This window comes from Gouania willdenowi, chromosome 9 (assembly GCF_900634775.1).
Source record: "Gouania willdenowi chromosome 9, fGouWil2.1, whole genome shotgun sequence".
Taxonomy (NCBI): Eukaryota; Metazoa; Chordata; class Actinopteri; order Blenniiformes; family Gobiesocidae; genus Gouania; species Gouania willdenowi.
The window spans coordinates 9,316,236-9,343,652 of record NC_041052.1 but is presented as its reverse complement, the minus strand read 5'-3'; the positions used below and the strand labels follow the sequence as shown (position 1 = coordinate 9,343,652).

At 37.3% G+C, this 27,417-nt stretch overlaps 1 protein-coding gene across 1 annotated transcript in view; it reads right to left on the bottom strand.

Moving 5' to 3' along the window:
• Positions 1 to 20,141: 20,141 nt before the first annotated feature.
• The window catches only part of rtn4r (reticulon 4 receptor), a 73,950-nt gene continuing 66,674 nt past the window's right edge, over positions 20,142 to 27,417 (bottom strand). Inside the window, exon 2 of the mRNA XM_028458586.1 lies at positions 20,142 to 21,911. Within this exon, the coding sequence (XP_028314387.1) occupies positions 20,530 to 21,911 (1,382 nt within the window). The 3' untranslated portion in view covers positions 20,142 to 20,529. The remainder of the gene's footprint in view (positions 21,912 to 27,417) is intronic.

Below are 27,417 nucleotides of genomic sequence, written 5' to 3'. Positions count from 1 at the left end.
TTTTGCTTTTACAGCTCATAGAAACCAGTACCGGTGCCGTGCTCATTGTGGTTCAAACCAGTGGGCGTGTACTGTAGCTGTTCCCACTCAACATTCTTGAAGCCAAAATAGATGCTTAGGGGCACTTCCATCTTTCAAATTTGACGTCATTTGGAGTCTGCGCAGTAGGGTCCGGGGGGAGGAGTCCTGGTAACACGCCCCACCCATTTAGCGTACTGCCCAGATGACTTACGCAGCCCAGCTACGCCACGAACTTAAGTATCTTTCCCACTGGAAATTCTTCCGACAGCTTAGAATTTACTGTAGAACAACTCATTTTGAAAGCTCAAAAAAACCAAAAAAAACTGACCGGAAATGTTAAATGGCGTCTTGGTTTTCCTTCATAAAGAGAGCTACGCAAGATCCGCAGCTGTCAATCGTTGTCATATATGATGTAAAATCCCATTTTTCAACCTCAAATAACTTATTTAAAACAAACTTCACAAAAAAATGAGCACTTAAACACAACGTAGGGTGATAATAACTAATGATCACAGCAAAGATTAGGTTTGGAAAAAAATTATGTGATGAGTATTTTAATTTTACAGTTTGACCAACATCCCATCTGTTATCATTGAGGAGGCGGGGTTTATGACCTATACTGCAGCCTGTCAGCAGGGGGAGCTCTAAAAAAAAAGGCTTCACTCCACCTGGGAGATTGTCCCGTCCATTATTTTTACAGTCTATGGTTTGTACACGTTAGCTCTAGTTTAAACTCTTGTGAGATCCTATTTTGCATTAGGAATAATTCTTCACAACCCCATACGTCCACAAGAGAACTTTTAACAAAATCTTTCAACTGTGTATACCCCACACATTGTAGTCACATGATATGAAAAAACAATGACTTGGTATGTTATATGTCAAAGTATATTATAGCAAATTCCTATTAATATATGTAGGGTGAATGTTTTTATGAGTATGGACTGTTTATACTAATTTAAAAAAAAAGTAATTTAAAGTGTATTTTGAACAGTACTGAACTGTATGTTTATTGACAATTAAAAACTGTTAATTTATAGATACTTAATGGCAACCCTGCTGCCAGTTGTTTACCATTGCATGATGTATTTTCAACAGTAAGATACTGTAATTTTTCACGACAGTAAAATACTGTACATTTTGATGACAGTAACATTCTGTAAATTTACAGTACCATAATGGCAACTACTGCTGCCAGCCCCTTACTGTATTTTTACAAGACAATTCTTAGAGTCTATATTTAGTCACAATCTTTACCTTTTTCAATGAAGATACATATATTTTACCCATTTTGTTGCAATGCTGGGGGACCCTGAAAATTTTTAATTTTTCAAAAAGGGGCAAAACAGAAAAAGTTTAAGAACCACTGTGCTATTGTGCTCAGGTGGCAGATCTGTTCTTGTTTTAAACGGCTATAGATATTGGAAGTTGGTCTCAAATCCACTGTATAAAATAGAGGAGCCAATATGTCAAACATATTCCTGATATTTCCTGGTTAAGGTGTTAAAAAATGATTAAAAAAAAAATGTCATTTTTTGGTAGAAATGGAAATGTATCAACCAACAGAGGACTAAGCATACCATTCCATTCATGTATTCGTTTGTGTGGCATTTGTGTGCTTTTATGGATGCTTGAAGACAAACTACTAATGAGGCAACCAATGGTGTCATGGGGAAGCTCCTCCCATTACTTGAACAAGGAATCACTGAGATCCTTAAAGGTGCAGTCTGAGACTCTTTTAAAAGTGACTTTTTGTCATATTTGCTAAAGCTGTCACTATGTAAGGACAGCTTTACATCAAACTAGTAGTTTGTGTGGAAAAAAACAGACTGCACTGCCACCGAGCAAAAATAACCAATTAGAGCCAGGATTGTGTTTAATGGGCTGTCTGACAGCTGTTGCTCACGGCGTTCCAGCCCTTTTCCGGGCTGGAACGCCGTCTTTTTTTACAGTGTATGGTCTGGAGGAGTAGAAGATGGAATTGGTGACTTTTCTGCTTGAAAGATAATTACTGCTGCTTGATTTACATTATGTTTGATTTGTAATTGTTACACTAGAACTCTGTAGTGCATGTGTTGTAAGTGAAACTGTGTTGTTGCTGCTGCTGCTGAGGTGTGTGCACATTGAGAGAGAGAAGCGTTGCAGTAATATGCTTTTAACAGAGCATGTTATATTACAGTGATGTTGCTGTTGGGCTAACGTTAGCTTGTTAGCTCCTCTGAGGGAGGGACTTTGGAAAGTTTGGAGACAAGGCAAGAGAGCAGCAGGGAGGGAGGAGGAGAGAGGGATCTGAGAGTTGCGGACTGCACCTTTAAGTTTGAGGTTCAACCTGCAGCAATGGATGGTCTGTAACATGAGGCCCAAGAGTTGTTTTATTACAGGGTTGACCAACATGGTGCCCAGGTAGCCCACATGGACCATGTGAGGTGCCCTCAGGCTTCAAACCCACACAGAAATACAGATGACGAAAATTGTCAGTACTGTAGTAGAATTACATACTGCTGCACTTAATACATTTTTGTATTAAATCAACATATTTAAATGTTTATTTTTACTATACATAATGTTTTTAAGGATTGCAGATTTGGTGTATGATTATTTTTAAGCAAAAGGCAAAAGTGGATCTTTGAAGATTATTACATAATGTTTAAGTTATAAACACGTGACATGTTTTACAATTATTTAAAGTTGTTTGTGAAATAGGAACATCAGGTTTTTCTGTGAAACGTAATGAAAATGAAACAACTGCATAATTTAGGATAAATATAGTGTTGCATTTTGAAAAATGACGTGCCATCCCGGTGTAGTTGGACAACCCCGTGCAACCTCTGTGAGGTCTTGCCAAATCCAACATTAGAGAAAAATACATCATAAAAAAGAGGACTGAAGAAGTGTAATCTGCCTCTTTCGTAGAAAACCCTTCCTGATTTGAAGGTCATCTCATTATTGCCCCATAGTGCACCTGTTGGTAATGTCATTAACGCAAAAGCACCTGAAACTGATTAACAACCTCCCCTGCTACACAACTGACTAGATAAATATCCCAGGAGTTGAATTGACTTAATGTTATACTCTGATTAATAAGCTTTCCTCTAATCTTTTTTCAGCAGCGTAGGTAGGTTGGCTCCAGTCATTTTCACACTCAAAGACACTGAGAACCTGAAGGCAGTTTATGAACATATGGTTTTATTCACAAAAAATGATACCCAATCTATACACAGATTTAAAGTACAAATGAATCTACAAAATGATAAACCCAATGATATAACTACCCAATAACTTTTCTTATAGAAGGCTAATGAAAGGAAAAACAGGATACTGAGGCTTGGCTTCTCTACCTGGGACAAGTCTAGCTGAGAACAGAAAGCTTTGTAGAGGCCCTAAGATATCATTCATAAACTGCTGAATGATGGGTACCAGTGAATCATTTCCAATCCATCTGTAGGCTGACGTAACACAATGTGCAACTTTGGAGTCCAACAATTTTGACCTACTTCCACTTCAAAAACTTATATTTATTTTTAAGCCTTGGGCTGAGGACTTTCTCAATACCTCTAGCTAATGGTGCCCTATGGAATTGCATAGTCCGCCTATAGCCAAAAACACCTATGAATACCTGGCATGGAGCCTGACAGAGGGATTTGCAGTAGAGGGAAGGCCGGCAGTTAAATAGGCTAACTTTACTGTTCATTTATATTATTTGGAACTGAGTTTGCACAAAAGTATATTAGTAAAAACCCAACCAAATTCTATGCTGTAAAAATACCAATACATATACTATTCAAACCAGCATCAACCTAAAAATATCACCAATATCTGACATGTCAATTCATATTAATTGCAAAACCTTTAATACAATAATACTGTAGCATGAATAAAGCTGCTTTATCATTTCATGAAATAAACTCTACCTACCATAGATAACAAGAGCAATTCTATAACTATTAGTTGTTCTCTTTCCCTTGTATTGTGTTTGTGTCCTTCGTCACGATGGATTACCCGTTCAGATTACTAGTGTGTGTATTTCAGTGGGCATGGTGTGAGGTCTGCTGTCAAAATATGGACATTTGGTTCAGAGCAGATTATGGGACTCTGCGTGCGCCGCCAGCCTAGTGAGGATAACCACACATCATTGCGGATCACTGCACGAACTGGCATGGAACTTGGTAATGTGAAAGTCCGAGGGCAATTCTGAGTGTGCGTGTGAGTGTGTGTAAGGGAGCAAAATATCTGAGTGTGAGAGAGTTAAACCAACCAACATGGAGGAAAATGGAGCATGTTAGTATAGGGAGCTTTTTTTTTTACCCCTGTTTAATCATATTATGTCGGATCATTAGTTGGACCCATTTAGACGGAGCTTTCATGAGGTGTGCAGGACCAAATCCTATTCGATGTTGGCCTAATCTACCGCAAAAGCTCTGCAGATTCCAGTTGCAGCTTCGGTGTATACACACAGTATCCCTCTGTGCAAAGCTCGAGCATCAGCGTACGTGTAGAATTAATTTGGTTGAATTAGGATTGAGTACAAATTAACACTCTACATTCCCAAATCCAGATGTGATTGAAAAATAATGAGCAGCTCAGTCTGGGTAAGTAGTAATCAGCTCACCTCTACTTAATCTAGGACAGCGAGCCTCAATAAAAGCTGCAGTGACAGTGTTTTATATCGATTACTAAATTCAGTGACAATTCAAGCAATGTTTTAGTTTTCCAGTTCATTTAATTAGTCATTGTCAAGTGGTGTTGTAGGACCCAGTACAAAAATAATAAACCAAGTACAGTAGCTGTGTTTTCTGTTACCCTTGGAAATGCGCAAAATCTAAATAGCGCAATAAAACTGGTAATGGAAACACCTGAATTTCGGGAAAAAACACTCAAATATCGCTAAAGAGTTTTAACGCTTTCATGAGGAGGAAATTCACATGTTTCGATTTTGAAATGTGTCGCAAAAGTGCTATGGAAACACTTTGTCCGCAATTACACGTTGCAAAACGTGACGTACATGGTCACATGACGTGAGGTACCTGGTCACGTGACCATTTATTCCCGAGAAAGCGTGAAGCGGTACTTGTAGAGCGAAGAGGAGACCGGGACATTTCTTTGCATTATAAATAAAAAATGATCACTGCCACATTAGACGCGAAACAACAAAGGAATGCAGAGTTTTATAAGGAGGTTCTGAGTGTCCCTCTTCCTGCAGCAAAGTCTTGCGGGATGATATTAAAACAAACTTCAATGGAAACACGCTCAAAGAGAAAGCATACTTTGTCGACATTTAGAAATAACGCTTTTATTTTGTTAAAACATGAAATGGAAACATAGCTGATATCTCAGAATTTCTTTATTGATCCCAAGGGGAAATTGCTTACAATTGCTGACAATGCTGACTGACTGGGAAAGGGTAGACATCAGAAATAATCCAGCAGCCACTCTGTGTCCAAGCACTCCTTTAAAAAGTAAGGGACATAATGAGGTGATGAGGCTTGCCTGAGTACATACTTACTGACGTAAATGGGTGTGATTCTAAACACAGAGACTGGGGAAAAAAACCTGTACACTTTCCTACAGACCAAATATAATTGACTAAAATCAAAACCAATGAAGGAAATAAAATTAAAGTAACCCCAACAAAGGTTTGAGCCCACGACTCTAAGAAGAGTAAGTAGTTGGCATTAATGCAAAAACAGCTAAAAATATCAATTAAAGATTATGTGAAAACACACCCAACCCCCAGATTGTGACATCTGGACATCCCATGCCATGCAACATTTACAGTAACGTGTTAAAGTGTTTATTTCTCAGGATGTGAAAAACCTTGTTTTTAGTCATTGCTACAAAAATATCTAAAGATTATACGCAGGCAACATGTCATGCTATGATAGCACTAATGGCAAAAAATAGAAAGATGATCCTCATGGTTGGAAAGAGGATCAGGATGAAAGTCGTGCTGATATGACCTTTGGAGTGAGCTGCCACCATTAAAAACAAACCGAGCCAACATTTTCCACCAAGGTCATGAACTCAGATTAGCCACTGATTTAGATTTAGAAATGAATCACAGCTATAACTAGATAAAGTGCACTCTACCCTAGTTACAATTTTGCCTTTCCAGCAACTATTTCCTCAGATGTGTAGTGAATTGTGATAGTTGCAGAGGTGTAAAGAGTACTGAAATATCCTACTCAAGTAGAAGTACTGTTACTTGATTGAAATTGTACTGAAGCACAAGTAGAAGTAAGTCATATGTAAAATTCTCAAGTACAAGTAAAAAGTAGCTCAATTAAATATAGTACTCAAAGTTAAAGTTACTAGTTACTTTCACTCCCCACGTTTATTTTTGGTAATGAATCTTGCCACGGTTCCCTTGCATACAGTAAACATCTCTTGTATAAACGTAAGAAGGAAGAGATCAAATCTACCTCAATTGGAATTTAATTCATTTTCCACAAAGGTATCTGTACAAAATAAAAGGTTTGTCAAATGTGCATTTAAAAAAAAATAAAAATTACACCAATGAATTGAATGAATATTAATTAAATTAAAAATGAAATAAAATAAATTATCAGGCTGAAATAACTGATAAATAAAATGTATAAATTAAAATAAAAAGTAATGGAAAAAAAATAAAAATCAATAAATAATAAATAGTAAATAAATAAATAATACTAATAATATATAAAATAATAATAACTCACGCATCCTCTGAAGAAAATAACCTCCATTCAATGCTGTTTTAGCAAAACGCATTATGTTTATGTGATGCATTTGATTGCTGTCTGTCTGTTTTACAATGTCTGTTGATCATTTTAAAACGAAAAAATTATAATTTACTCAGTAAAGATTGGGTGAAGAAATGTAACAAATTACTTCTTTTAAAACATGCTTAAAGTACAAGTAAATATAATGATTCAGAAGTACCAATGAAAGCAGCTCAATTACAGTAATGTGAGTACTTGTAATCCATTACTTTCACCTCTGGATAGTTGATTATAATTATGGCGGTGGTGGCTTAACGCTTAAAGGCTTGTTGTAATTGGAGGGTCGAATCCAACCTGGGTCATCACTGAGAGATGTTGAGCAAGTCCCTTAACCCTAGCTGCTCGGATTGAATGTCGCTTTGGATAAAAACGTCTGTTAAATTCAATTGTATTGTATTGTATTCCATGTTTGATTTGCTCTATAGGACAATCAGTTTTTGACCAAGTAGTGTTTTCAATAGCTTTTGAATTGCCATCACTTCGATCGATCTTACAACATTGGCCAATTAGTCATTAGATAAGTTACTTACAGTATCTACCTGCAACTAATTTTGAATACAAAGTGATGCCCACTCAAACAGGAAATCCTTGAAAACCAGGATTTGGTTGAATTAAAGCAAAGGTGAGGTCAAAGAAGGTCAATATATTTGTGGGTTTTTTGCATTTTCTTGAAAAATAAAAACTTGATTACCCAAGACTTGAAAAACCTACATACTGTAATGATGTAAGTTTGCAATGAGCTACATATGATCGTACTCTAGTTTAACTCCATGCACAAAGTGAACAGAGGCTTTTTTTGGTCTCTTGCCACAGGCTAACATCCACCCCTTTAGCTTCTAAGCAAATGTCATAGCAGCTCAATAGTGAAGAGGCTTGGTAATACAGCACACCTGAGTGTCAAACAGGAGGGTGTCTAATCACTCAGGTGGGGACACGAGCACAGCATGTGGGAGCACAAAGACACAAAAGTTACAGAAATGTAACTAAAGGACTGACGGAAAAGATCTAACCAATGAACTATTATTACAGATCTGAGTCCTACATCAGATACCCTTGATGGGAGCCTAGTTTAAAATGTTTGCATTGCTTTGAAAAGTGTTAAAATATCCTAAAATATGACATCAGATTAGCAGCATAAAAATGTTTCCCCTTCATAGTTTTCACACAATGTCTCATTTTATCTGATTCTTTGTTACAAAACTCAAACGCATGATGTCCACTGAAATGATGTCTTCTCAACTCCATGAAAAATGGGTCCATAAAAAATATAAATAAATTGCATAATTTGTTGTATGCCTAAAGAGTAATAAAAACACAGAGGAAGAAAACCTTCACTAAGATTTTCTTAATTCATGCATGAAATGGTTAAAATCCTTCTGTACTTAATACATATTCGGAAATGGTAAAAACACCACCACACATTTTCCAGTTGTGCTATGGCTACAAATGGTTTCTTGTCTGTTGACGGCATCATAGACTCAAGTGTTTATTTATGAAAATGTGTACTCCATGTGAAGTTTTTTATTTCATTTTTTTTACAAAGGCCATATCAGTTAGGCACTGTTTTCAAATGTCAAGTTTTTGGTGTGAAAAAAAAAAAAAAAAAAAAAAGAAACAAGACATGCTAAACTGAGCCAACTTGTTTATGTGCTGAAGTCAAGTTAAACTCAGTCATGCAATCATACAGCAGCCCTTAAACAAAAGAGTGGATTCAGAGCTTACTTTACCACTTTAACTAATGCAGCACCCAAAGGTCCTCTGTGGGGTGTAAAATTCAAGCTGTCTGTTCTTTGAGAGTGAGCGTCCATTTAAATCTCAAGCACTCACAGGGGGGACTGATATTAAGATGCCGTATGGCTTCTATGTACTTCACAGGAACCAAACCTATTCCTACAGTCTCTGCCACGTCACTGAGGTTAAAAGTATGCCTTTATCTATATATATATATACGTATATATATATAATATATCCCTGTTGTGGGACTTCTCTTAGCTTATTCTCACTGTAAGAATCCTTGCGTAATTGTCAGAAATTGGAAGTTGGCAGCCTAAGGTTTGTGTTGTCTTATAAAGCCTCTGGGATGAGAATAATCAACGTGATTGTGTGTAGTGTGAGCACATGCTGAATGAATAAAGTGATCCGCTGCACACACTACTGCATCTCTTGACAAGGACTTGATGACAAGGACGATGACGGCCATATGCCAGTATCCAACTCAGGTTCAGTTTTCCTCAAAATGAGACTCTCAAGTGTGTTTCTTGCATTTTGGCCAAACAAATCCATTACTACTCTAGAATCCTTTTTCAAACATGTGATTCTCCCTCAATCAATAGAAAAACTGCTCTGTGCTGCTGTTAATGACTTATTCCCACAATGCTCAGGCTTGGCGTCTCATGTCAGCTGATATTAGGTGTTCTTTCAATTTGAGAAGCCTAGAGTGCATCCAAATAATCCTTCCTAACTCCTTTCCTATCCACTTTTCCTTAATCCTCGGAAGTGTTTAAGTGGCAGCCATGATAAGGAGCGTTCCAATTCTCTAATAGCTAAGGAAAGGAGACTCAATACTTCCTTTATAACCTCCTTTAGCCTAGGAAACATTGATGCATCGTTTACCAAAGGAGACCAGATAATACTGCCCCACAATTCCTTGCGACAACAACATTTAAAGGGACCCGCTCATCTGAGTGTTCACGGAAACTCACTATGACTGAAAACAGAGCACTCCGTCGTTCAAGAAAAAGGGATCAGAGACATTTTTAGCCACATTATGTTTTATTCATTATATTTAATTCACGTAGAAATGCTTTGTACATTTGTATGCCTACAATGTTATGTAGGCCTATATCTTGCATAAATCTAACTATTTCATTAAAACCATATTTATTTTGGATAAATGTTGATATTTGAGATTATATCAGCGGTTAGAGGCACAGGAAAAGGTGTTATGAATGCTCTTTTAGTAGTCTATTTTTGGAAATTTGTAGTTTTTGTTACAACGGCAGACGTCACTAACCTTCACCGTTGTCTGATTATTACATCACCTTTAGTGGAAGTGCGTCTGATTGTTACAACAACGTGATGGCCTTTCCCTAACTCCTTTAGGAAGTCTCCTAACACCTTTCCTTAACTTCGTGACATCATCCACAAAGGCTAAGGAAACAATGGATAGGAAAGAAGGGAGGAGGAATTTCTCAGACGCAGCCCTAGAGTAACTTCAAAGGGTGTTGGATGGTATGAAGCGTAAAGGATAATGTAAAAGTTTTAGATGTAGTGAAATTCTAGTAAAATAATCAGGCAAAAGGATGGAGACAAGCTGTTACTGAAATAGAGAAAGATTCAGTCAGTCGCCTGTTTTAAAAGTAGGCTGATATTTTTGCAGCCTTTAGTATGCGTAACAGAAGGCAAACCCTTTCAGCCCTTCTGTTAAATCCAGGATGCCTCTGCTGCGAGCATCTAAACCTTTTTATACAAGTCCTTCGCCTCGAGCTATTAACTTGAATATTTTAGTCACACTTATTTAAATTCAGGGGATAAAAATATTTCATTACCTTTGATCAAAGGTTGGTGTTTCCGGAAGACGATGAAGAGAGTCGGCTAGAAATTGCATTACTTATAGATGTGTTGTTCGTGGTATAATGATAAAAGAAAACAACCAGAATTGGGATGAGATTTTTGTTGATTTTACAGCAGTGGAACTCAAACTTTTACTGGATTTTTGCACACACACACAGGGTGGGCCAAGAAGCTCAAGGGTCAATAACCCAAAGGTCCATGAACCAGTATTTGGCCTTGAGAGATGGTGGTGGACACTTCCTATTGTTTGAATGATTTTGGAATGCAAAATGTGCTATGTGCCAACTTTTTCTTGGATTTGCCTCCATACCACAATACCGATTAACTGCTTCTTAAAGAAAAGGTAAAAAGGTTACGTTCTGCGAGAGCAGCAACGTCAGTTTCAATCAGACAAAGTTTCTCACCTTTGCTTGACCAGCCTCTGAATGTAGCTCCAATTTTTGTACTTCACGTGTCAAGAGAACTTCCCCACATCACCTGCTTAGAAAAATGTAAAAAGATTTAACATCCCCAAAAAAAACTTGTATTAACGTGGTCCAGAAATGCTGTTTTAACTTCATGGGCCAGTTGTTCAAAAAACATTTAATCTGGGTAAAAATGATTTGGATTTGGACATTTTTGGCTATTCAGGATCAGGTAATCCATCTTACTTTTATGATGGTTTTTCAAAGCACCATTGGACTGGATCACCCTGATCCAGATACATAGTTTTCAAGATTAGCAAATCTGGATTTCCAGTACTCTAAATGGGACAACATACAGTATCACAATTTGGGCTATCAGCTATGTAAAGAACAACAGGTAGAAGAGCCAACATGGGGTCACTGTAAGTGTTTATTATTTTGAGACAAATGATAAAAATAACATCCACTTGCATTTATCATTTATTTTATGACCCCTCATCTGGGCCACAACAAATAAAAAATATACATTAACAAATGAAAGTGTCTATTTGTACGGTTGCCGTACGGGAAACCCCCGGTGCTATTGGTACGTTTACCGAAGTACACATACGTAGAGTCTTAGGGTTAGGGTTAGGTTATAATTTATAACCCTATATCGCAACCATTTTTAGGGTTAGGGTTAGGTTTAGTCACGTGACCTAAACTGGCCAATGAGGGGCGCTGCGTACGGAGAGAATGACGGTATGTTGATACAGCAACCGTACGGATAGCCACTGCCTTAACACATACATTGTGGATATTTGGAAAACACCTTATATATACAGTAATTTTCATCATCATTATTATGATTCATTTGGTGATACATCATTTTTAGCTAAAAATATAATTTTTTAAATCCTTATATTGTTAATGCTGTTATTTATAAGTTTTACACTCTCTCTCAAGTACGCCCTGTAGTGTCATTGCGTACCGCTAAGGGTACACATACCCCCATTTGAGAAAGACTGAGGTATACAAACCCAGTCTAAGTAAAATAAGTGTAGACAGTTGTATCGTCTGTGTTTGAATCTGTTGGTTTTCCCCAGCAGCTGAAAGACTGTATATTTGAATTCTGCAGCAATGATAAGTTATCCAATTTCTTCTCAATATTCACTGCAAAAAAACTTCAACGCATCAGAAAGTCTTTTAAATTAAATTTTTATATCTACAGTGATGGTTAGCATTGTAACCTCTGGGTCTTTTATTAAGGCCAATACTCTATTAGTGAGACTTTTAAAAAAGCAAAGAGCACCAAAACTACTGATCCTTTTTTTTTTTTTTTTTTTTCAGTGTTCATAAGTTAACATTTATCCCAGTGCTAAATGATGTAACAATGTGCAACACTGTAACTCTGAACTATATGGGAGAGTTTTGTGCCATTATCTGTTATGTTAAGATAATATGTAATGTGTCCTAATGTTTGGATGCAGTTAAGCAAAAGTAAACTTTTCCACAGTCTAGAAAAAAAGGATGATTAAACATTACCATTTTTTTAACAGCTTTACAAATGTTAGTGAAATAAACAAATGATCAATTTTACAAGTCACCTGAGTGAATAATGAAAGTGGGTGTTCAAAAGCCATTTGATTTTCTCTTCAAATGAGTCATTGAAAGACTAATGTTTTCTTTTTTCTTTTTGGAGATGTGTCCACGTGAAAGAAAAACATCACAGCATTTTTTGGAGATATTTCAAATTATATGCATACAGAGGATCTACCAGTTTAATATAATAGCAATGTTTGCCGGAAGAACTTAGAAAAAGTCTAAATTTGTCATCTTACCAAATAAAAAACCTGTTGTTTGACCAAATCTGCGGAACTTAAGCATGTCAGGAAGGTTATTTCTCATGTACATGCTGCATAATACAAATACATTTGAGCTGTGGTCAATGACTCAAATCTAAATGTATTCCTCCCCGCTCCCTTCTTCCTACTTATTAAACCACATATCCCTTTGTGACTAATAGTGTTGTCACTAAATCTTTCTTGTGAGCCAAAATCCAAATATTAAATGAGTTGATCATGGCAGAGTTTCCGAGGTTTAAATAAAATATTCTATTATTCTAGAAAATTAAATTAGGAGACAAAAAGAGAAAGAAATAATATAAAGTATTAGCAGCTGAACACCAAAAAGCATCATTTATTGCAGCCGTTAACCAACAAAGATACACACACTCACTGTGAAATCGTGATAATATGAAAGCCAGCCATTTTACTGCAAAGTGCCAATCCAAAAAAAGCATTCACGAGGCTCATTATTTACCAGGAATTGTTCAGCAGCTTATAATTAATCCGTTGTTATTTAGACTTTGAGCCAAAATTCCAACCCCAGCATCATCCAGAACCCTCATTGCAGATGGGGTTCCCGTACACTAATTAGCTCCGGTTTCTATCATGCAAACAAATGGAGGAAAATTCTGTTTGAGTTCTTTTTTCCAAAAACCAGGAAAACACAGATAAGTCGGTGTTGTCTTGGATTTGAGCAGTTTTTAATGTCTAATTAGAAAGATTCCAATGTTTATCACAGACTCCAGACATCGGTCATTGGGTTTTTCTGATTTGCTCAGCTGAGTTGTAGTGGCCAGTGGACAGCACAGATACAAGACCTTTATTGTTTTCTGGGTACGTTGTTGGACAGATTAAAACTCCACAGATCTTTTCTGACTGGACGTGCGTGTGTAAAAACAATATGGAAAGACAAGATATATAGCCATGCAGCTTTGGAGCAGGAAATGAACTGGAGAAAGTCAAAATGACAAAGAAAAAATGAATTATTGTGTAAATTACCATATAATCCAGGTGTATATATCTCAAATTCAACAACTCCACAGCATTTTAAGGGCTTGTATTTTCCATTTGTTTATATCACATGAATGCAGTCATTTTTAATTGCAAATTGTAGAAATAACTCAGTTTTTCCACATATTTTTGCAATTTCTCACAAACAACTCCACAAAATTTCTCTAAATTACACAAAAATTGGTAACAAAATTAAAAGAAAAAAATAACCAAATTGAACTGATGTTGAAAACTATCGCACAATAATGTTAAAGTTATTATTTTTTCCCTATCTAAAATCTACCGCCCACTTGAGGTCAAACTGATCCATATTTGGTCCCTGAACTATAAAATGAGTTTGACACCCCTGGTATGGCTCACTATACTTGTATATACTGTATATGATTTATATTTGTATTATATATTTTACTGGAATGTGTGAACTTCTCCTCATTAAATTAACAGTATTTTAATTAATTATGTATGTTTTCTTTTTTATTTTCTTTGTTTAGTGTTTCTTCTTTTCATCTGTAATATTTTTTGAACCTCTGTAACTAAGTAATTTCCCCCTGGCATCATTAAAGTATATATGATTGTGCTTAGAAGCATCATTATGAAAAATTAAAAAGCCTATCCTTTTCTAAAGGGTTCAAAAACCCCTGCCTACAATTCCATGTGTTCATTTTGACAGCAATTTTTTACAAATTTTAGTCGTAGTGAATGACTGAAATCCAACTTAGTTTTAGTCAACAGACCTATTTCAGTTAGATATAGTTCCAGTTAGTTCAATATTCCAGATATAGTTGACTAAAATGTGTAGTTTATGCTTAAAAAAAAAAAAAAAAAACTGTTAAATTTTTTTTCGATATCTTCCAAAAAAGAGAATTTTTATCCCATGTGATATATATATATATATATATATATATATATATATATATATATATATATATATATATATATATATATATTCCACCCACTCCTTTTCAAACACAAAAAGTATGTGCATGCAGTAATACAAGTAATAATTGTTTTGTTTTTGTTTTTTTCTGGAGGGAAGCCATCTGCATCAAATCTTTTGTTTATTGTAATATTGTTTGTTGTGTTATTTCATTTGTTTGAAATAAAACAGTATATCAATATCAGTAAAATTGTGGTTGTTGTAAACTACGATAAAAACATTTTGGTCAACAAAAATAACGCTACCTTTCATATTGTAATATATTAGAATATAGCCTTTGTCATTGTAATACCCTCACAACAAACGAGTAGTGCTACTCCATTAGCCTATTTAGTGCTAACCCAAATTAATAGTGTAATCAGCTGCATGTGAGGTAACAAAAAAAAAAAAAAAAACGACACTCCAAGATGTGTATTACTAATGTATTCACAGGAAATAAAATATAGCAATAAAGCCGTGAAGGACATCTAAGATATACACACGTACAGTAATAACAGACCACTCTACATGCTTACATGCTTGCTTTTGAATGTGACTCTGATGGTTAATATGATTACTCTCCCATTAACATCAAGTGTGATTCAGTTTTCATTTTAAAATCAGGTATTGTCAGAAGGACTGGATCGTGAAAATGTGTTTTAAACTTGCCAGAAAGCGTTTAGTGGTGAGACTATGGCTGCTGCACGTCGCAATGCGCCCTCAATCCATTTAGCATGTTTTCCTCTGATGAATATGTACAGTAGGCGGAGCTCACAAGGGGAGCAAAAAAATGCAGTGGGTGCAACGCAATGAATCAAATCTGTAACTGTTGCAGTGATTGTTTTAGCACAGTGAAATAGCACGACTGACAAGCAGGTGCAAACACACACGCAGAGATCCGCTGCAGTAAATGTTTACATGAAACACAGCGGAGATGGAAAAAAGGCTCCAGTGAACCTTTCAAGTGTAAGAAAATAATTCAAATGAAACAATAGTCAATATTAACATCCACTGAATGAGAGAATAAAGTGTGAGTAAAGTGTGCGTGAGGGAGGGAACAGCTGGATGCGTGTGTGTCCACTGTGGTGCAGAGCCAGAGGGTCGCTGTGCACGGACTTCCATGGATGTCGCTTCAGACGCACAGCTCCAGTGAGCTTCACATTGATGTCAGGCCAGAAGCAGCTGATCAGATGCGTAATTTATGCAGTGATGGCGCAATGTTTACATATGAGAGTGTGCGTGACACAGCGCTGCTCAGACCTGCTGGATGATGGTCAGTAAATCATCTTCAAATGGCGCAGACTGATTGACAGACTGTGTTGCTGCATTAACTGAGATCGATGGCAGATCAATAAGACGGTTTCTGTCCAAATCTGCCCGTTTTTCATGGACTGATCAGAGCAAAGTTACAGACAGAGCAGCCACATTAAATTTGGGGGAATACAGTAAATATAATTAGGTTTTAAAGTTTTTTTTTGTTTGTTTGTTTGTTTAGTTTTCTACATTATTAAATGTTTGTGCAGCAGACAGAGAAGTCCATCTGCCTCCAATTTACTTTCCTCAAATGCCATTGTGTGCTTCAGTTCACTCACCTCTCCACATTGAACGTGCAAAACACTCATTTAAATAGGGCGGTCTCCACCACTTCTGCACTCGTGCAAAGCATTGCAGCAATCTTAGTGAATTCCTCACAGCAGGTGAGGAAACTGTGTCACCAAAGGATCTGGGGACGCACCTGGTTTACCACCCTTTTTTTCAGATCTTAGTGAATCCTCCCCTGAGAGTGCAACAAAGCTATTCTTAGAGCCACAGTGTTTTACTCATGCCCAACAATTTACAAAAAAAAAAATTAAATGTGGCATGCAAATACAAATGTCATTTTCAAAATCATGCATTTTGTTGCAAATAAGAAATGTACCTATCAAACAAATACAGCTTGTTTTCACATACAAAGAAACTTTGTCTTAATTTAGAAGTACAAAAAAAAAAAATTAAAAAAAATCAAGTAATCTTTTTTCTGGAACTTTACTTTAAATTTGTGTCAAAAGTCATCACTGTTTTGTGTTGTTTTTAATTCACACCACGTCTGGTGCTCAGGCCCTATTGTTCCTGTAAGGATTTTGCTTTTTCTTCTTCTTATTCTTTAACTGCCACTTTACTTGGATTTGTGAGGCTCTTCCCGGGGGTGCATATTCATGAAATTTGGCAGGACGGTATAGTTTGGTGAAAAATGTAACGTGTAGTTTTTGATGCAATTTCAGTACTCGTTAGCGCCACCTGGAGTTTGTAAGCTGGATGGCATTCAGTGGACTGTGACTAGCAAAAATTTAACTTGGACCTATAACCTAAATTCAACAGGAAGTCTGCAATTTTGAATTTAGCGGGCCAAATTTAGCACTTATTCGCAATTTTTGGCAAAACGACACCGATTTAAAAGCATATTCCTCCTAGAGCGTTCATAATTTCAACATGAGGTTTAGGATTTATGTTCTTGACACTTTTCCCCCTTTCTTCTGCTTTTTCTGAGAAAAATTACCACAATTTTGTTGGATTTATTTTTTTCTCACACCCCGCACCTCTCCTGAAGAACTGTAGCACCCCCCAGCGGAGGCACGCCCCACGCTTTAAAAACCCCTGTTCTAAAGGACATTTTATGAAACATAGTCATTTTCACCAGCACCACACAGACGGGAGACAGATGCCACACTCCGTAACCAGACCTCGTGCCGTACAAAATTAAGTTTGACTTTGAACGTGGCCGGTAGGAAAGAGTCGCCTCATGCCTCGACGGGCGCGGGAGGTGCGAGGGCCTGTTATTACTGCTTGCAGTTTTAATTTTATTAGCGTTTGACGAATATTTTTGTAATTGAAGAAATATTTATTTGAAAACAGATGTATAAAACATGCTGTACTTGTTTCTGAAGCATGTTGTATTTGTTTGATTGACACGTTTCTAATTTACAAAACATAATATCATTAGTTTGTGAATGATTTTTGCATTAGCTAATTACATTGAGCTTGTGTTGTAATCGTTTGGCATGAGTAAAACTCCTTATGCAAGTCTGCAGTATCCTAAGCAGACAATGTGCAATTAAAATATATTACTTTTTCCAGTTTAACCATACACATGAATGAGACTCAAAAGACTCAGAATATTTTTATAGATGAGTAGGATTCAAATGTGTCATCCGAGAACTCACAAAATATTACACGATTCAATTTAGCATTAAGTTAGAATTAGATTAAGCAAACAATTACACATGGAGATGCAATTCAAAAAGCGCAGTGACAAAATAATTTGGCAAATGTCTGAGAATAGGTGGGATACTCAGCACTTTTATGCACCGCTAATTACAGTTGCTGTACAACAACAAGCTTTTTAGAGCATGGATTGTTTCATAGTAATCCAGGCTGTATTTTTAATGTCAAGTGCAGCTTTTCTTAATATGATGCCTTAAGGGTTGCTTCTCATAATCAAGTCACTGATGTGAGGCGTATGTCTTTGAATATGCTAGCATAATTTCCATAAACAGTTTAAAAATTTGCTCAAACTTATGAGGGATGTGGCAATGTCTGTAATAAATAAAATCAAGCCTGATTGTACACTGAATTTCATAAAGCGGTTCTTTGCATTTCCTTTGGCGCAATCCAGCCTGTTTTCGCAGCAGTCAGATAAGAATTGTAAATATACGACATGGATCATTACATGTTGCTTGTTGATCTTGCTTTAAATTGCAAATTGAAGCTTAATTACTGGCTTGTTTGATGTTTCTTTGAGCCCCCGGAGAAAGTGTTATAGACAGAGGGTGGAGGGGGTGCAGATCAAAAGCGGCCTATTTTAGGATGGCTTCATGACACGTTACAAATGGAGTGTCCTCATATTTATATATATATATATTTATATATATATATTTTCCCCTGCTGTTTCTTCAACTCAACTCAAGCAGGTCCAGACAGTCATTTTTTAAAAAAAAGAAAATCTGGCCTGATCCCAAATCTCAAAGGTAAATCCGTCGACATTCTCTCGACATTCATTAACACGGTGAACACGTGATGTAGTGATCCCACCATCTGTTTAGGAGAAGGGCAATCATTTGGCCCTTTTTAATGACTAGTAGGACACATTAAACAATACTAACAATAGAAAATTTCTATATATTTACATCCCCTTCGAGATATTTTGATGACTAATTTTTTTGGGATTAGGTTCCCTTTTAATATCGTTCCTATTAGCATGTTTAGAATCATAATGTAACATAACACTAAAAATATTAAGATGTATCAATTATCCTAATTTTATTAAAGAGTAACTAATCCTCAAGGATTTGGCTAAATTGCATCTAAGTACAAAAACTGACTCGATTATGGGCGGGGCTCCTGGAGCAGTTAAGACACACCCAGTATTACTTTTTACTATAAAATCTCCAAAGGATAATGAATGCTATGCTAACTAGCTACTCAATATTCACTATACCTCTCTATTCACAAATCTCTCAATCCATTCTACTTGCTACAGTTTGCAGAGTCCACAGGTGCTAGGTTTTTTTGGGAGGGGCGGGGCCAACAATGGTGGTTCATGATGTAAGAAGATACCAAATGTCACAAACCACCATTCTCAGCCAATAGCAAAATTTGACTGCAATAGCTATGTTTCAATCCATAGAGGGCAGCCACTCTTACTTTTTTTTTTCTTTTTACAAGGAAATATGCCAAATTGACTAAAAATGTCAAGAGTTGGACAAGAATCAACCAACAACACTACTTTATATCCAAATATGTTGGTTTTCAGCAGAAATAAGTGGTTTGGGGGTTTAGATGTTCTTTAACAAAACTATAATACAGAGCAGATTAAGATCCCAGGTCCATACACCAAGACATAATGATCAGCCCTTGCATAAAGCAGCTTGTGTGAAACAAGAATTATTGTTAAGAGAACCTTGCTAATTATTACATAAGTGAGATAAATCAGAGTGCAGTGATATATAAATGAGTGCGCCTTCTCTGAAGACCCAGATCGTTTGATATTTGTTGAATCATCATTTTCTTCATTTTCTCAAAAAAGAAATGAGTTTCTCTTAAGTTCATTAAGCTCATTATAGTGAAAACAAATCACTTTATTTTCCTGTAAGACAATAAAACTTAGACTAGATGAGGTCATTGCCACCGATCCTCTACTTTGTAAATAGTTCAAAAGTAGCATCAAAAAAATTAAAGGCAAGAGCTTTCTGTTGTGGGAATACATAAACAGTAAAACCATAAACTATAGATACTATTGTTATAAATGTATAATGAGGGGAAAGAATAAACATCTTAACAAGTCTTAAGAAATAGGAACTTTTATTCATAATATATTCATACTTGTACACAAGTAAAATAAAATGCATATCTATGGTTCCATTGCAATCCCAATGAACAAACTTAGCATTTTGGTAAATGCTTTCCATAGAGTCTCTTTCACATGAAAATAAAACAAAAATCAGCGCCCAACATTTTCTCTCATCAACGTAAAAAAATAAACCAAACGTTACCCAACGAATGCATGACTGAATAAATAATGAGGAAGAGATTGTTCGTTTTCGTTGAACTGCCAAAACATTCATTGTGTGCATTCTATGACTGATTTCCTGCTGTGCGTCTTTCTCGTTTTCACTCCCTCGCTCCCTTTTTTTTTTTTTTTTTAATTCTTCCAGTGGTCTGTCTAAGCAGTAAAAGCTTTCGAGGGAAAAAAATGAGAGGAATCTCCAAAGTGTAGCTTGGACAAAGTACAGTTGAGTACAGAGAGAACAAACAATTTTGGGCACTAATTCATTATTTACATTAGATTTATAGTGTTCTGTAAAGGCATCCATTTCGTTTGAATGTTCTCTATCCTCTTCATTATTGTTTGTCCTTTGCAACAATAGGGCCCAAGTGACTTTTCACTTTCCTGTCACTTCTTTTTGTTGATGTCGCTGTATCTTTTGTATCTTTGTCATCAGCATCAACATTCTTGAGTTCTGTGTTTAGTTGGATCAGGAATCCTAAGACAAGGCTAAAGATAGCCAGGTCGTGGGAATGAAAAGAAAGGTCATTACTTTCAAAGCGAATCCCCGACTCCTGATGCAGTGGTTATCTGATTTTGGCTTTTTTGAACACTTCTTTTTCTTTTTGTTTGAAGCTGTAGAGGATTCCAAACTGTCTATAAGGTCAGGGCTTAAATTTTCCAATGATTTGTCATTAGTGTTGCTTAATGTTCCCAAAGGTCCATCATTTTGCTTGTGCTGGGTCTCGTTTTTTGTTCGTTCATGGTCCTTGTACTTAGTCTTGGAGATATTCTCCTTTTCTTTAAGAGGGTTGTTGGTAATTTGGCGGCTTTTCCCCGACAGGATGGATGACTTGTCATTTTCTCCAAGGCAACATCTCGGAATACTGACCCCAAATGGGCTTTCGGTTGACAGAAACTTTCCAGACTGTCCCTTGGAGCTAAAGATATTAGTTTGTGTTTGAGATGTTTCCACACATCCCTCCAAGTCTTCACTTTTTAGCCGTTTTAGGTCTTTACCTGCCAAGAACTCTGGAACGTAGCATTCCAACTCGGAGCTGGAACCTTTAAATCGTTTAAACCAGTCCCATAAAGTCCTTGCTCGGCAGTCGCAAATCCATTGATTTCCATTTAAGCGCAGATACTGGAGGGAAACCAGAGGATCCATGGTCTCCCCCGTCAAGACAGTAAGATTGTTAAAGAACAAAAACAAAGACTTCAGTTTGCCAAGGTCACTAAAAGCTCTGGGTTGGACAAAAATGACCCGATTCTGATGTAGCAGCAGTCGGTCTAGATTAATTAAGCCCCGGAACATGTTGTTGGTTACGATCTTAATTTTGTTATTGTGCAGGTAAAGATAGGTAAGGTTGGCAAGGTCCAGAAAAGTGTCCTCGTGCAGGGTTAGGATGTAATTATCCTGCAGGTAAAGGTATTGTAAAGAGAACATTCCTCTGAAAACCTTAACAGGGAGCTCTGACAGGCCACACCTGTGCAAGTGAAGGGTGTGTAACTTGGTTAAGCCTTGAAAAGCTGAAGAGCTAATCGTGCGAAGGTTGCTGTTATCGCCAATGTCCAGTTCCTCCAGTTTTTCTAAGCCGGAGAACGCGCCTGCTTCCAGGTAACTGATGTTGTTGGAGTAGAGCCAGAGGACAGTGAGATTGTGGCAAGAACTGAAGCTGGTAGACTTGACCACTGTCAGTTTGTTGCTCTGGAGGAATATCCGTTGGCTCCGTACTGGTATATCAGTAGGGATAGAAAACAGTCCTTGCTGTTGGCAGGCAACAGTTGGCCTGGGCTCACTGTAACACACACACTTGGCTGGGCAGCTGTCAGTTTGAGGCACAAGGTTCAGCCACATCACCAGGAAAAGGAGACGGCCCCCTGCAAACACACAAAACAAAAGATCAATGTAAATTCACTAGAACTAATAATGTTATTATTTTCGTAATATTTTCGTATTATTGGCCATCACTCACAATAGTGTTTTACTGTCTTAACCCCTAATTTCTGCTGTAGAGCAAGGAACATTTTTGGGGTTAAGGGTCTTTCTTGGGGACCCATAGTGGTGGCGATGAACTCGCTCACGCCTGAATTTGAAACTGGATCCTCCAACCCTGTTCTCTGAGCACCAGGCTACCACTTCTACAAGAGGTTAGCCGCAAAGGATTAGCCAAGTGCATCATATTTAATCTACATTAGACCCAGGGTGCAGGGAATGGTACATACTGGTATCCTGGAGTACAGAGATGAGCAACTTCAATCACAATGGGGGCCATAAAAATATGGTTGTCTGATCCAAGAGCCATTTTATCAACATTCATTCATTATATTTAAAATAATGACTGATCTGAGCCTCAATACAGAAAAGAATACTTTTTTTTGCCGGAGCTAATTACTGTTACATAACACAAGGGGCAGAGCTAATTACTGTAACGTAACATGAGGGGCGGAGCTAAGAATTGTAACGTAACACAAGGGGTGGAGCTAAAGAATGTAATGTAACACAAGGGGTGGAGCTAATTACTATAACGCAACACAAGGGGCGGAGGTAATTACTGTAACATAACACAATGGGCGAAGCTAAGAATTGTAATATAACACAAGGGGCGGAGCTAAATACTGTAACGCAACACAAGGGGCGGAGTTATTAATTGTTACATAACAAGGGGCAGAGTTAATTTGTGTAACGCAACATAAGGGGCGGAGCTTTTTATTGTAATATAACACAAGGGGCGGAGTTAAGAATTGTAACGGAACACAAGGGGTGGAGCTAAGAATTTTACATAACACAAGGGGCGGAGCTATTAATTGTTACATAACATAAGGGGCGGAGTTCATTTGTGTAACGTAACATAAGGGGCAGAGCTATTTATTGTAATGTAACACAAGCGGCGTAGTTAATAATTGTAACGTAACACAAGGGGCGGAGTTATTAATTGTTACATAACATAAGTGGCGGAGTTCATTTGTGTAACGTATCATAAGGGGCGGAGCTATTTACTGTAATGTAACACAAGCGGCGTAGTTAATAATTGTAACAAAACACAAGGGGCGGAGTTAAGAATTGTAAAGTAATACAAGGGACGGAGCTAATTACTGTAATGTAACACAAGGGGCAGAGCTAATTACTGTAATGTAACACAAGGGGTGGAGCAAAGAATTGTAACATAACACAAGGGGCGGAGCTATTAATGTTACGTAACATAAGGGGCAGAGCTATTTATTGTAATGTAACACAAGGGGCGGAGCTATTTATTGTAACGTAACACAAGGGGCGGAGTTATTAATTGTTACATAACAAGGGGCAGAGTTAATTTGTGTAACGCAACATAAGGGGCGGAGCTTTTATTGTAATATAACACAAGGGGCGGAGTTAAGAATTGTAACGGAACACAAGGGGTGGAGCTAAGAATTTTACATAACACAAGGGGCGGAGCTATTAATTGTTACATAACATAAGGGGCGGAGTTCATTTGTGTAACGTAACATAAGGGGCAGAGCTATTTATTGTAATGTAACACAAGCGGCGTAGTTAATAATTGTAACGTAACACAAGGGGCGGAGTTATTAATTGTTACATAACATAAGGGGCGGAGTTCATTTGTGTAACGTATCATAAGGGGCGGAGCTATTTACTGTAATGTAACACAAGCGGCGTAGTTAATAATTGTAACAAAACACAAGGGGCGGAGTTAAGAATTGTAAAGTAATACAAGGGACGGAGCTAATTACTGTAATGTAACACAAGGGGCAGAGCTAATTACTGTAATGTAACACAAGGGGCGGAGCAAAGAATTGTAACATAACACAAGGGGCGGAGCTATTAATGTTACGTAACATAAGGGGCAGAGCTATTTATTGTAATGTAACACAAGGGGCGGAGCTATTTATTGTAACGTAACACAAGGGGTGGAGCTAATTACTGTAACGCAACACAAGGGGCGGAAGTATTTACTGTAACAACACGATGGGCGAGCTATTAATTGTAATGTAACACAAATATCCCTGGGGTCAGATTGAAATATATTTGAGGTTAATCGGAATCGGTTAATAGTGATTTTACAAAAAATATTATAAAGAATCTTCATTGAGTCACATTTCAAGATGTAGAGATTTTTGTTTTCAACAGAAATTGTGGGTTTTTAAAGAAATAGCATTGTCTAACACACATAACTAATCTTTATCAGTCCTGTGGCGGGCATCTAAACTGGGGAAATAAGATAAGCTTTCAGGCAAAGCAAATAGATTGATGCCTGAAGCCAATGTGAAGAGAGTCTTGCAGAGAGCTTGCTGCAGAAAGCCCTAACAGCAGCATGAAGATGCTTTGGTATCATATTACAGCCTGTGGAGATCCTTGTATGTGTTTGCCCTAAAGGCATTTGTGTTTAAAATAAGCCATATTCCCCATTTGCTCACATTAATAATTTCTTCTTGTGCCATGGTTCAGAAGAGCTGGATACAGAAAGGCAATCATAACTGAAATTAGCTGCAAAATCTTTTTGTGTCAAAAACCCTCCTATAATGGCAGGTACCACTCTAAATCTCCTCAGATTCTGTTTTACTGAGGTTTTCCAATCTCTGCTTACTTTCACATGTGAGGAATCTTTGGCTCGGAGGCATGACAGGTAGTGAGACGGTGTAAAATGCATTAGCTCCCTTAAGCCCTCCCTTCTCCCCTCCCACCACTCTCACTCAGCTTTCTCTCATTCCCCCTGCAATGTGTTGCGGTACAGCTCATCTTCTGGACCTTGTTAAACAGAGCTCTGGTGTGGCCTGACAGCAGCCCGCTGCTGCACTTTCCTTCCAATCTCCCCACTCAACCATCAGGACTGCCACCAGAAAGCTGTCAAGACTACCCACTCTTTCTGCATCGCAGCACTTTTCTCTCAGCCTTGCCTAACAATAGCATTTTTTTTTATTGCACCCAATGCTTTAACGCCGTTGGTGTCCATTAATTAACAAATGGTTCTCACCCAAGCACTGAATGTCAAACCCAGTTTTCCCGCATTTCGTGACATAATAGGTCTTGTCTTTGTTACCATCGATTGAGTGACGGCACAATGTCATCAATTCCTCGCAATATCATTTTTCTGCTCATGAACATCATCTGTATCCTTCTGAAGGCCTTACCAAGGGATACAATCTGATGAGAACCTGCTACTTTCACCCTAAAAACATTAAAAAAAAAAATTGTGTATTATTTACACAAGTGATGGTTTTACATGTCCAGCAAGTTAGGTTTTTTTTTTTGTTCTTTTTTTAATTTATGTTGTTTACAGAGCTCCAGGCATGACATGGTAAAAAAAAAATCAGTTAAAATTAAAATGTGACCATAAATTAGCCTTGACTTGCACATGAAACATTAATTTGTGCCCACAAAATATTAATTTGTGGGCATGAAATACTAATTTGCGGCCACTAAATGAAAATAACGTGAACACGAAATTGTGATTATTGTTCGTAATATCATTCTTGGATTGCTGAGTAAGCTAATCGAGCCAACTTCTCTAAGGTTTAAGGCAGGTTTAAGATACACAATGATAGTATAGTATGACGACTAGTTTCAAAATGTCTACTAAGACATAAAGAACCATGATTAGAGAGAGGCATGTCAACAAAACATTAAGAACCCGTTTGCTCTATAGTTATTTTATTGCTAAGAATTATTATTTTGCATGCATGTGGTACTTGTTTTTCTTTAGCTCGGACATACACACCAAACACTATTTCATGGCCACAATAAATTCACATTTTTTATTTTCTTATCTTATGCCATGTGCTCTGTAGATGTTCTTTGCATGAAAGGGATGAAAATCTTGTGCAGGCCTGACAACAAAAAGTGAAATGAAATTACAATGTTACACAAATGTTCTGTAGCTTGTCTAACAGAGTTGGTTTCAACAGCTTTTATTAAAACAAAAGTCTCTGTTACGGTTGGTGCTTCTTCTCCTGCTTTACCTGCCCCTCCTCTTTCAGCTAAACACCTGATTCAAATCAGCAATTAGGAAGACAGAGAGGGGAATGTGGAGGAACAGACTGAGAAAAAGAGAGGAAGGTGGGCACAAGTTTCATTTTGTCTTATTGTAGTTTAGTGGCTCTACACTGGGTGCGATGCCTTATGTCTCCTTTGGCCAGTCTCCAGTTCCTTATGTTTCCTTTATTTGATTATCTTTCAGTTGTGAAGCTGCATTTTTATTCCTATGATTCTGCATTATTTTTAGCAAGGCAAATGCAAGGAATACTAAACTTTTGTTGTGTGTGGCTGTTAATAACAATACATTTTGAAGTTAAGGCTTTGTGACCTATAATAAAACCCATCATTCACCACTATTTACAGAGCCTACTTGAAGAGTAAATAGACACCAAAACTACTTGTATCTGCTAAAAACAAACGTATTTCAGTAGTAAGTTGTTGATTGATTGTAGTCCAACTCTTGACAATTTAGTCAAAGTATTTCATGGTGGCATATTCTCTTGTAAAATGTTGCTATTGGCTGAGAATGGTGGTTTGTGATGTTTTGGTGGCTTCTTAAATCACAAACGACTACTTTTGGCCCCGCCCCTCCTATTATCCTCGTAGGGTGGTTTGAGAAAATAGCGGATACAGATGTATAGTGAATATTGAGTAGGTACTGAGCATAGCATAGATTTATCTTTGGAGATTGTATATTATAAACTGAGGACAAGCATATATTTAATCTTACAGGAGAAACGTTCATAATCAAAGCATCATTTGATTTTCCAGCCAAGAAAAAACACATCAACCAAAACTTTGGGGTTTAGTGACTTTTTAAGGTGATACTTTGTCCAAGCTGTGGTAACATTAGACAGGACTCCATTTCTTTGCAGAGAAATACTAAATGTAGTTCTATAACCAACTAAATGATCTGACCTTTGCCTGAAGAGAACCTGTAATATCCACAAAGTACCAAGCCAACCTGAATTGAACAGGCTCGTACAAACCACAAGATTCTAGGGACTGTGGTCAAAAGGATGTTAAAGGGAATTGAGAATAGGAAAAAATTACCAGCAAAAAGAAACTTTAGTTATGGGCAACAGCGCCATGAGTAGCTAATGGAAACGGCAATGCCCTTCAATGTTCCACGAGTGGGTGAAGGCAGTTTCTCTTGATTGTGTCATTCTGCCAGGCTCTTCATTCATAGAATGGCTGGCGTGATTGCAGTGTGAAATCATTCTCGTCTTTTGTCTCATTGTAAAATTATAACACGGTATCAAATGATTTCTGATGGTTCAGAGTCAGCAGTGAGCACGGAGGGTATGTTGGGACAGCATATGTAAGAGGGGCTTCGATTCATCACGGTGACTTTACTTTGAAGGGCGAGGGATTGGGCCGAGACAGCTAACATGAGAGTCTGATTCCCTCGGC